The sequence below is a fragment of the Odocoileus virginianus genome, chromosome 20 (genome assembly GCF_023699985.2).
Source record: "Odocoileus virginianus isolate 20LAN1187 ecotype Illinois chromosome 20, Ovbor_1.2, whole genome shotgun sequence".
Lineage (NCBI taxonomy): Eukaryota > Metazoa > Chordata > Mammalia > Artiodactyla > Cervidae > Odocoileus > Odocoileus virginianus.
The window spans coordinates 38,551,623-38,564,198 of record NC_069693.1 but is presented as its reverse complement, the minus strand read 5'-3'; the positions used below and the strand labels follow the sequence as shown (position 1 = coordinate 38,564,198).

At 33.9% G+C, this 12,576-nt stretch overlaps 1 protein-coding gene across 10 annotated transcripts in view; it reads left to right on the top strand.

Annotated features, from left to right (window-relative positions):
• Positions 1–12,576, top strand: part of CHD9 (chromodomain helicase DNA binding protein 9) — a 228,889-nt gene that overhangs the window by 173,129 nt on the left and 43,184 nt on the right. For all 10 annotated transcript variants that reach the window (XM_020873089.2, XM_020873088.2, XM_020873093.2 and 7 more), the window contains 7 exons: positions 1,183–1,326; positions 1,642–1,897; positions 3,011–3,221; positions 5,133–5,328; positions 6,679–6,846; positions 7,554–7,733; positions 12,327–12,437. In XM_020873089.2, the coding sequence (XP_020728748.2) occupies positions 1,183–1,326; positions 1,642–1,897; positions 3,011–3,221; positions 5,133–5,328; positions 6,679–6,846; positions 7,554–7,733; positions 12,327–12,437 (1,266 nt within the window). The remainder of the gene's footprint in view (positions 1–1,182; positions 1,327–1,641; positions 1,898–3,010; positions 3,222–5,132; positions 5,329–6,678; positions 6,847–7,553; positions 7,734–12,326; positions 12,438–12,576) is intronic.

Below are 12,576 nucleotides of genomic sequence, written 5' to 3'. Positions count from 1 at the left end.
AGTACTTTTCTCTTAAAAGCTTTAATAATTTTGTAATTTAAAAAGAGAGAGAAACCTTGGGAGACTGTCCTATTGAAAAGAAATAAAAGTATAAGTTTTAAGGCTAAATTCCTCAATAAAAAGCCCTTTTCACCAAAGTTAAAATAGTATTCAGATCATTTTATCATAGAGGAATGAAGTTTCTGCACAATTAGCATGTATTTATTATAGTTAATGGGATTTTTGAAAGTCATCTTATTAATGTTTGCTTTCAAATCAAAGTATTTTGTGTTTTTTAACATTTCAGTTTAATTAGCATCACATAATTAGTACATGAGCACTTGAGCAAATGACTCAAATATATTTGTACAGAACTACATCAAGTAAAAGAACTAAAGTACAGAACTACATCAAGTAAAGCAGTAAAGTGCTCCTTCGTAGTCTTCATCCATGCCCACTCGTACTTTCCACTCCTTACTCCAGTATTTACAGATTGGTATATATTAGTCTAATTATTTACTAACATCAAATACTTATGTAGACATGCAGATACATATATAAATATTTTGCTTAAGAATTTAGAGATATTTTCAAATCAGATTTTAAATACTTTATACTGTTATCACTAAAATACTTTATTTCCTTTTGTTACTGTTATGTTTAATTTGTAATGCATTTCTAGCTCAGAAATATTCCAGTCAGCCCTTCACATTGTTACATTGTTACTTTAATGATGTAAGAACTTGTTCTTTTGTAAGAAATCAAGTGATGATCTGCTAAGTTATAAAGAATGAGCACTGTTTTGTATACAAATTACCATACCAAAAATGGCTAAGTACCCCCGCAACAATTTGTCTATTTCCTTGAATAAAAACCTAAAAATACACTTCTTATTATTTACTATTTTTCTTTTAAAAGCAATAGGTAAAAATTAATAGCAGACAAAGTAAGCTATTATGAGAATAATGCAGAGTAAATTAATGAGAGTAATTTAAATTACTGAAGAGTGGGTGGAGATATATTTTGAGTTGTTTCTTGAAAATTATGGTCATAAAAATGCGTTTCAAAAACATGGACATTTGATAATCTATGTCAACTTTCATATCATGTTAGCACAATGGTATTTGACATGGACATGGACATTGACAGGATATTGGCATAAACATGATACATTTATTGGCATGTTATTCTTTCTTTCTTTAGGAACACAAGGTGCTTTTGACTGGCACACCTCTCCAAAATACAGTTGAAGAACTATTCAGTCTTCTTCACTTTCTGGAGCCCCTAAGGTTTCCTTCTGAATCAACGTTTATGCAAGAATTTGGGGATCTGAAAACAGAGGAACAGGTATCCTATTAGTCTTTGTAAGTAGGTACATCAAATCTCTTCTTATTGTAACTATGCATATGGATGCTACCTATGGACTTCCTGGTGGCTCAAACGGTAAAGTGCCTACAATGCAGTAGACCCAGGTTCAACCCCTGGGTTGGGAAGATCTCCTGGAGAAGGAAATGGCAACCCACTCCAGTATCTTGCCTGGAAAATCCCATGGACGGAGGAGTCTGGTAGGCTATAGTCCATGGGGTCGCAAAGAGTCAGACATGACTGAGCGACTTCTCTTTCTTCACTATGCGACGTATATTTTCATCATTTTTTATGCAGGTGCAGAAACTTCAGGCTATCTTGAAACCAATGATGTTGAGACGATTGAAAGAAGATGTGGAAAAGAAGTTGGCACCTAAGGAAGAAACCATCATTGAAGTAGAACTTACTAACATTCAGAAGAAATACTACCGGGCTATTCTGGAGAAAAACTTTTCATTTTTATCCAAAGGAGCAGGGCAGACTAATGTACCCAACTTGGTCAATACCATGATGGAGCTCAGGAAGTGCTGTAATCACCCGTATCTTATCAAAGGTAGTCAAAAAGGATTGCAAAGAAATCCTTTGCTTTCAACAAATACTCATGAAAAAATAACAGATGCTCAATAAAACTAACACAGATGTAGTAGCTGCTACAAGGAAAGGCACTGACCCTGTAACTCTCCACCCTGGTGTTTTATGGGGTTACAGTTGTTCCAGAGTCGGGGGCAGTGTGAGCTGCTTCGTAACAGTGTCCCATGTTAGCATCACCAGACTACAAAAGCAGGAGGCGTGTTCAGCCTGACGTGGAGTGCTGTTCCTCCACCAGCTTAATCCTCCTTGTGGACAAAGACATGGGCTTTACCATGTTTGAATCTCCGAATTTACATTTTTCTTCTTGCCTTCTTTTCAGTCTGGATACTCTAGTTATTGGCTCTAAATTTGTGTGCTCTGATAACATTACTTTATAAGGTCTTGTCAGCTTCTCTATTAGTGATCTGTCTGTACATTAGAGTATTTTTACTTATTCCTGGAAATATACTCTTTATGCAAGACAAGCCATTTCTTAGACCAGTAACTAACTCGCTTGCAATTCTGTTACTCTTAGGGCTAGACAGGCTGGAGGAAAGGAGAGCACCCTTAATGCTAATCTAGACTCTAGGAGAAGTGTGGTCAAAGAACTATAACTTGACTTCCCTTTTAATTTTTCCTATTTGCTTGTTTTGATGGCAAGCAGGATGCCTATAAACACATCTAGATTATGATCACCTTGCAGTGGTGACCACTGTTGTATTGGTTTTTAAATACTAGAAACTTATTTAATTAAAAGTATGTGTTTACTCACTTAGGATACAACTGCATCTTCACTAATTCTTATCCTAGGAACATCCATTCAACATTTAGCAAACATAAGTTTGTAAGACATTATGCCAGTTGTCTTGGGAGATTAAAAAAATGCTTAAGACACTGTCTTTATCCTCAGTGGAATTATAGGCTGGTGTTGGTGGGGATTTACCCACAAAGATAAATAATTCTAACAAAAGCAGTGTACCACATTAGAAAATTTTAGTGTGTTAAAGAAGCACAGAAGATAACTAATTTAAAAAGAAAGTAGTTGAGAGTATCTGCATTTGTGTGTTGATGCTGTCTTCTTATATTTCTTTGACAGGTGCTGAGGAGAAAATACTTGGAGAATTTAGAGATACATATAATCCAGCTGCTTCTGACTTTCATCTTCAAGCAATGATCCAGTCTGCTGGTAAATTGGTCCTTATTGATAAATTGCTTCCCAAAATGAAAGCAGGAGGTCATAAAGTGCTCATCTTCTCTCAGATGGTACGCTGCCTAGATATCCTGGAGGACTATCTTATACATAAAAGGTAAGGCATGTAGTTCACCATGATTTATACTATAAAGTATGCTAAGTATATGGTATTAAGGTTTCTGCAGAACGGTTTACTGTAACCCAACTTTACTCAAGTCTTCTTTTTTACGTAGATAAGAATCCATTTAAATCTGTACATAAAGATTGTTTAAGATTATGTATCAGGTTTTCCTAACCTACATATTTTGCAATAGTAGACAGGGCTAATGAGACTAAGAAAATTTTGCACATTGACAGATATTTACTGACCTATTGATGGGTGTATTAGGTTACATTTTATTTGATGTGTTTGTTAACCTTGTAGTAGCGACATTTTAAATGGATTTAATAACTGTCTTCAAAATTAAAGAAAATGATTCAAGATTCTTTTTCAGATCTTTTTCATTGTTAAAATTAGAACCTGAACTTGCTGGACTTGACTTATTGTATACTGTATAATATTTGCTCTTGTTTTCATCCTTTCTCATGTGTTTAATGTGGGTTTTTTGTTTTGGTTTGGTTTTTTGGTGTGTGGCAGTAAGATAATCTCTGCAATAATATCTAATCATTATTTAGATAAATAAGATATTTATCATAGGATATTTATCAGAGTATTTGTGGACCAACTAGAAATCAACACATTAATATAAAGGAGAATCTGAAGATTCAGCTGTAATTTTAGTTTATGATATTTTGACCCTTATTAATAAATAAAAATCAGTCTATGTTAGTTTATATTTTCAGATATTTTATAGTACATTTTTATTTTTCATTTTGTTTTCAGTTCCACTTTTACTGTCAGTGTTCACTCCTTTAGTCTTATTCCAAATTTGTATTGCCTGTTTTATACCAAGTAGGAGGATTAAATTGCAACATTCTTAAAATAGACATTCTTGCATTTTCTTGATGTCTTTACACAAAGAACTTTATAAGATAAAGATAAATTTGACTTATGATGAATTTCATGGAAAACCTCAGATTTCTTTCATTCAAAAGTAACACTATTAGGGGTCACACTCCCCGTTTCACAGGCCCCAGAGATAACAGTGCAACTGCTGATAAGACTAAATTATAGGTGGAAAGAAGTGTCTTAAACCAGAAGAGGTGTGGCAAGAGTCATGTGTATTCCTCTTCTAGTTCCTAAGTCTTTATGTATTTCATATTTATTGATGTCTAGCAGTTTCTGAGTTTTATGTTAAATGAGGAAGGATAAAAGAAGTTATATTGTAATTATTTGTCAGTGATGACTTTGAAGAATTAGCATTATAGTTTACTTTTAATAAATTATAGTTTATAGGCAAGTATATCAATTGAGGGAGTAACATGAATGAGGTAGCGAGAAATGTTTAAGCTTCTCGTATCAAGTTTTATTTAAACCTTTGCTTCTTGCCCCCCACGAAAAAAAAAAAATCACTTGTTACAGTGAGATTGGTGCATGCATGCTGAGTTACTTCAGTCCTGCCAACTCTGTGACCCTATGGACTGTAGCTCACAAGGGTCCTCTGTCCATGGGATCCTCCAGGCAAGAATACTGAAGTGGGTTGCCATGCCCTCCTCCAGGGGATCTTTCTGACCCAGGGATCAGATCCATGTCTCTTAATGTCTCCTGCATTGGCAGGCAGCTTCTTTACCTCTAGCAACACCTGGGAAGCCCAGTGAGATCAGTAAAGTATGTTAATTGTAAAGCTTTTTACCTGTACATCCAGTAATGCAGAGATTTTGTTAACTTTATATCTTTTTGTGTTTCCTGTTTAGCACAAACACCGAGAATTATAAAAGCATAGAAACTAGTTGGGGTAATATCACTTCTTAATTTGGTAGTAAACATTAATGTTGCAGCAAAATTGATAGCTATATGTCTGTCAACTTGATAGAATGCCTTTATTTTCATTATATTTATCTAAATTTATTGCATTATACTTTATAGATATTTATATGAGCGAATTGATGGAAGAGTCAGAGGGAATCTTCGACAAGCTGCTATAGATCGATTTAGTAAACCTGATTCAGATCGATTTGTCTTTCTTCTGTGTACCCGAGCTGGTGGGTTGGGCATCAACTTAACTGCAGCTGATACATGTATAATTTTTGATTCTGATTGGAATCCTCAAAATGACCTTCAGGTAAACAAATTCCCTGGCTAAGAGAATTTTTTAAAATTTCCATAGCTATCTTTGATAATCCACCTGTTTTATTTTTATTTGGACAATTAACATGTATGTTTCCCTAAGAAATATCAGTGCCAAATAAAATAGATGAAATTATTTTAATTTAATGACCGTAAAATATAATAAAATATACTTATTTATTTATTATACTTATTTATACTTACTACATTACATATCTTCTACCTACTTGAGTGTAATCTTTAATTGTTTAAAGTATATCATATATATTTGTGAAATGCTTAGAATAAGTTTAAGAATAACTTATTTTACTTCTTTAAAAATAAGTGGTTACTTATTCTGATTTCATCTTTTTAATCATTACATATGTCGTATGCATAGAATTGAGACATAATTGAATTTGCTTTTTGTGAAATACTAGAGAAAATTAATATATGCATTTCAATTAAGACTACTTGAACTTCCTAAAAGCATGGGAATATTAATTAGTGGTTATAATGAGTCAGAGTTTACAGAAAATGTGTTTCTAGGAAGGATACTAGACGAGATCAAAGTATTGGAGAAATTCTTCTTCTGTTGTTCATAGTAGTCTCAGTATTACTGTATTGATATTATTCTTGAGAATATACCTGAATATACCTGACTTAATAAACAGTGTTTAACCTTTCATTTGTATAATCTAGTTCAAAATTTATCAGAGTTTAAGTTCAGTAGGAATTTGAGATAATATATGAAGCTCTTATGTAATCTCTGCTCTCTTTACTTTCAAAATGTCTACATATTAGATAATTTGTTCTTTGCATGTTTAAGTAAAATTTGAGCCTCCAGAGTTGTTCACCTTAAGTTTTTAGCCTTCTCAGAATTACCCAGCTTAACTAAAATATATTGAAAGGATTGTTGATAATGTAGTAGGGAGAAAAAAACTAGAAATTTAGGGTTAAAGTTTAAGTTTAAAGCCAGCGGCTAAAAAAATTTGTTCATAGAATTTATGTTCCTGTCTAGAATTATATTGATGACACTCTCTTTAAGAAATAGTATTCATGGATTTATGTTCTCCAACATAGAAAGTTTAAATTTTAACTCATTGCTGATTGTGATATTTCTTCATGGATTCATATTCTTTGAAATATACATTTAAATTTTAATTTATTGCTGATTTTGGAATCATTTCTCATTTTAGTAAGCTCTGCCCTCACTTCCAGAGAAAGATTATATGCAATTCAGTAGCTGGAGTGTCTAAAATATTCTTACACATATTTTTATATCCCATCAAGATTGCTTAATGTGTAATGCCTTTTATGCTATTTTATAAAATAAATTGAATCTATAATGTTTCATTTTTTACAGGCCCAAGCTCGTTGTCACAGAATTGGTCAGAATAAAGCAGTTAAAGTCTACCGACTAGTGACTCGTAACTCATATGAAAGAGAGATGTTTGATCGAGCCAGTCTGAAACTGGGTCTAGATAAGGCTGTGTTACAGAGCATGAGTGGAAGAGAAAGTAATGTTGGTGGTGTATGTATATTTTCTTCTTTACTTGGAGTTTTCCTGTTTTTGTTTACATTTAATTTAAACCCCAGATAGCATATTATTTAATTTTGATCCATATTGAACACTAAGTAGATATTTTTATGTAAGGAGGAATTTCAGAATAGAACTGTATTTATTAGTTAACACTTTTGGAACCTGTTCTGTCTATATAGCTCCAGTACTTGTGAATCCTAAGAGTAGGATTCACTACTCGAAAAAGTAGAAATTCTTTCTTTTTCAAGATGTTTGTATTATGACACAGCAAAATAGAATTTCTTGTTTTCCCAAATTTTTTCTATAAAAAAGTTTTCAAATTGGTTTTTTTTAGGGCTAAACTACTACCGTTGGCTTTGTCTTGTTATAAATGATGTTTTTGGCATTTTTCCCCTCAAAATCTTTTTTATACCTTGTGATTATAACAACTATTGAATCCTATTACTAAATAGAACCTTGAGAGATTACCTGCCCCAGAGGCTTTGTTTTAACTGAAGTTATCATGGGCAAATGGCATATCTTAGTTTAAAGATAGTAAAGAGTCAACAACTTCAATATGTTCTTCAGAGAATTCTCTCGGTACTCCCAGAGCCCAAAATGCAATTTAAACATGACTTCTGTGATTTTTAATGTTCTTTATATATACTTTCTCATTTTATGAACATTACAGAATTATCACCAAAATTTTTTCTCTTTAGATTCAACAGCTTTCCAAAAAGGAAATAGAAGATCTGCTTCGAAGAGGTGCTTATGGTGCCATTATGGAAGAAGAAGATGAAGGCTCTAAATTCTGTGAAGAAGATATTGATCAGATTTTACTACGTCGTACAAAAACCATTACAATTGAGTCAGAAGGACGTGGGTCAACATTTGCCAAGGTAACAGTGAGTGGTATTTTATAAATATACCTGTAGTGTCGTTTAACTGTCTCTTACTCTACTATTATTTGAGGAGCACCTACTTAATGTTTAAATAAATAGAATTACTCAAAAGAAGTAGGTAATATATTATTTTCCTTCATTTTTATCTGCTGTCTCATATCAAATTTCACATGTACTGTTATGCTAGTGAAATGGATGGAGTAGGGGTTAATAACTAGAAATAGTTCTAAGTATTAATCAGAGTAGAACACTTGAAGTTAAATTAAGAAATGAAAGGACATACATGTGAAAGTTAGAGCAAAATATAAGTAACATAGCGTAGGAGGTTAAATCATTTTGCATTAACTTGTAATAATTTAGAGTACTTAAAGGAGAGAAAGGATTTCTAATTTCATTTTAAGTGTTTAAATCAAGTTTAGGGAGAGTTGGATGAAGTTTGCGTATTGAAAAGAAATATTAATTATTTTAACATTGCTATTTGGGGAAAAGATTTTAATAATGTACTAGCTGCCTTTATGCTGACCCTCTTCCCTTCTTCCGTCCCCCACCTCCCTGCTTGTAAACGTATATCTTGTGTTCATCTAAAGAGTTTTTTATTGCAGTATTCTGTCCCACCTGTATGATTCATACAGATTTCTCCTTAACACTTTATTTCCTTTCTGCATTTTCTTCCTTTGTCCCTGCTCCACTTCCAGCCCAGAAGCCTTTGTACATCTTTATGGAGAGCAGTGTAGTACGGCAAGTAGTCTAGGTGCTACACCACAAGTAATGGTATCAGTCTTCATGTGAAAATGCTCCTCTTGCCTTTAGTAAGCATACTAATGTGATCATGTTGTCGGGTACTTTACTAAGTGGTGGGAATACTAAGATTAAAGGATTCTAGTCCCTGAAAAAGAGTGAAAGAGAAAGTGTTTGGGAGAACAGCAAATCAAGAAAGTCTTTACAGAGGAAATACATTTAAGCTGACTCTGGAAGGAAGTTTGAATTTAGTTTTGTTACAAAAAGAGAAAACCACTTAAATGAACTACGTGTTGCTAAACTGTAAGGAAGATTTCAAGAACTATGGTGCAGATGTGTATGGATGTGCAGAGTAAATCAAAATGGAGATGAAATAAAGATTAGGGAGACTGGACCTAAATTGTGAAAAGCTCAAATAAATTCCATTTCGAGGAATTTGAACTTGATTGTGAGGCAGTTGAAAAGTTTAAAAATCTCTTCAAGCAGAAAATGGACGTAATACTGTCTGAATTAGAAATTTAACTCTAGCAGCAGTATAGAGAATGAGATTGAAATGTGAAACACTGAAAGTATAGGGGCCAGATAAGAGAGTTCTGTAAGCTGCGTCAATGGGCTAACCAGAGCAGTGGAGACCCATTTGAGTCGACAGGAATTGATACTCAGTTAGAAATTTGTGGAAGGAGGTGTCAAAGATAACTTTAATGTAAATTTCTAGCCCAATTTCTGGTATCATTAAGTAAAACAAAGAATGCAGAAGAATGAAGTTCATATGGAGAAAGTAAAATATTGGAGCTGCTATATTTGTGACATTTATAGGGCATCTAAGTGGAGATATCCAGGAGAGTTGCCTAGGTTACAGATACAGATTTGGGAGTCAGTAGAGAAAAAAGCAGAAGAAAGTAGTATTGTGGAAACAAGAAATATTGTAGAAGTATAAGGTTAAGAACTAAAACTAGTCATGATTAGTTAGATATACCCTGGGTCTAGCTTCTTTCCTGGGAAATCTTGTTTCCTTTGGGTTCCTTACTCAAGTTGTCAACACACTATGTATAGATATTTTCCCCTTCTTGCCTGAAATTATCTGAAATTTAGTTAATTTAACCAAAATGTATTAGTCATAGAAATCACCTTTGTTGGTTAAACTAAACATAGGGATATTCTCCTTAATTATTTTTTAATTAGTGAAGGCATATCTTCATTTACAGTGTTAATTATAATAATCATGGAAAGTCAGAACAGCAGGACTTGAATTCTGTCTTATAAGCTTAGTGACCCTGGACAGTTAACACTGATGAGTTTTTCTTGTCCTGAAAGAGGAGAACATAATAATCATGCTCGACCTTTTCCTTCTTTACTATAAAGTGCTCTGTGAGTTTTATTTTCCTCAGGTATCTAATCATAACCAGCTGTACTCTAAGAATGTGAAATACTTAAGCACTTAAGTATCTATTTTAAACCTTCAGACCAGATAGTAATTGTTGCATTTGAAAACAAGAGCTTACTGAAAAGGTAACACTGCAGTAGCTGAAGAGGTACCTCATAAGCCTGTACTTATAATTTTTTCATTTCCATAACTGTGTGGAAATGCCACTGTATAATGGGCCTTTGGCATAGTAGCGTATGGCACTACTGTGTAGTGGCACCAGAGGAATTAAGTCGGTACTCTTTTTGGCTTTTTCCCGGGACTTCAGAACCTCAGTTGCTCGTTTTCAGTGGTTTTATGTAACTGTAATTCCAATACGTGTTTCTTTACATTACCAAAGAGTTTTTTATAAGAAGTTCCATATATGGAGCAAGTTTCCCTGATGGCTCAGACGCTAAAGAATCTGCCTGCAATGCAGGAGGCTTGGATTCGATCCCTGGTTTGGGAAGATCCCCTGGAGAAGGGAATGGCTGCCCACTCTAGTGTTCTTGCCTGGAGAATCCCATGAACAGAGGAGCCTGGTGGGCCACAGTCCATGGTGTCGCAAAGACTCAGACACAACTGAGCGACTGACACTTTCACTTTCTTCACTGCATATATGGAGCAGGGTGCTCAATAAGACTAACTAGACTTAGTTAAATATAGTAAACACTTTTGGGGGGTGTAGGGGGCTGGGATCTTAGTTCTTCAACCAGAGATTGAACCCACATCTTCAATAAAAGTGCAGTGTCCTAACCACAGGACTGCCTGGGAATTTCCAACACTAATTCCTTGATACCATCCATCAGTTTTTCAGTGTTAAAATGTTCAGTTATCTTGAATTTCATAAATGGCTTGTTTACTTGTAGTAGTTTTATTACCTATGTAATTTTCTACATTTTAAAGTTCCACTGAGATGCAAATGAAGATTTTTATCATTTGATTATACCTCAGATAATTAGCCATTATCCTGCAGGCATTCACTAATTATATTCTCCTTTGAAAATCATTTTATGTGACTATATTCTTCCATTTATTATCATAGAGGTTTTGTTGTTCAGTTGCTAAGTTGTGTCCAGTTCTTTGCAACCCCATGGACTGCAGCCTGCCAGGCTTTCCTGTCCTTTACTATCTCCCAAAGTTTGCTCAAACTCAAGTGCACTGATTCGGTGATGCCATCCGAGCATCTCATTCTCTGTCATCCCCTTCTTCTCCTCCCCTCAATCTTTCCCAGTATCACGGTCTTTTCCAATGAGTCAGCTCTTCGATTCAGGTGGCCAAAGTATTGGAGCTTCATCTTCACCCTCAGTCCTTCCAAATGAATATTCAGGGTTGATTTCTTTTAAGATTAACTGGTTTGCTCTCACTGCTTTCCAAGGGATTCTCAAGAATCTTCTCCAACACCACAGGTCAAAAGCGTCAATTCTTCGGCATTCAGCCTTCTTTATGATCCTATTCTCACATCTGTACATGACTGACTACTGGAAAAACCATAGCTTTGACACCTTTGTCGGCAAAGTGATGTCTCCGCTTCTTAATACACTGTCTAGGTTTGTCATAGCTTTCTTTCAAGGAGCAACCTTCTTTTAATTTTGTGGCCACAGTAATCCTGCACAGTGATTTTGGAGAATGAAAATAAAATCTGCCACTGTTTAGGCTCTTTTCTTAAAGTAATATACTTCTTTACTGCATATTTCATTTTTATAAAGAGCACTGTGATGACTTTTCTTTGAAGTAGCATTTGTATTTTTAGGAACTTAAGTTGCAGATAATGGTTATTCATGAATCACAGTGTTGAACTAATGTCTAAAGTTTGGTTTAGTTTAAAGATTTTATATAATTTCTATAATACTTAAGAAAATAAGTCATTTTTGTTTTCTTTTATCTATCTGTAATTTCTTAATTTTTGCAGTGCTTATGCAGTATTTTTGTTGTTAGGAAAAGAGTTTTTAAAATAAAAATAGGCAGTGACTCATTTTTCTTTATTTCTCATCTTCTGTATTGCATTTTTAAGGAGACGTATCTACTTAAAAATGGGATGGAAATAAAGTAGGAGAATACCAGAAAATGAACTGTATAGGGCAAATAGGTTTAAAATTCTTGTAACCTAATTTCTTTATATTCACGTAGTATTTTTAAAAAATAGTTCTGTATCATGTGGTTTTTTTTGACCAAAAAGATTTGATCCCAGCTTACCCAAAGTTAAATAACTCTTTTAACTTTGCTCCTAAAACTCCAGCCTCTGTTGGTATTAAGCTTTTTTAAGCAGATGCTGTGCTGTGTTTCACGTCATTGCAGTTTGGAACATCCTTTGAGTGTACATGTTATGTCTATGCTGAATTCAAATTCTGTCCACAGTAAATATGAGGAGATAAGATTTTAGATATACTTTAATAGATTTTTCCTCTAAGCTTCAAAAGATTTTGAAAAATTACCATTATATATTTCAGGCAAGTTTTGTGGCATCTGGAAACCGAACAGATATTTCATTAGATGATCCCAACTTCTGGCAAAAATGGGCGAAAAAGGCAGAAATAGATATAGATGCCATCAGTGGTAGAGTAAGTATTTCCATCCCTTAAAAAAAAAGTTACCTTTAATATATTTTATTATTATAATATTTTGAAGTGTTCAGCTATGTACTTACTGAAATTTGTCTGCATAAATAAATTGATACAATGCAGTTAAATGATAACATAT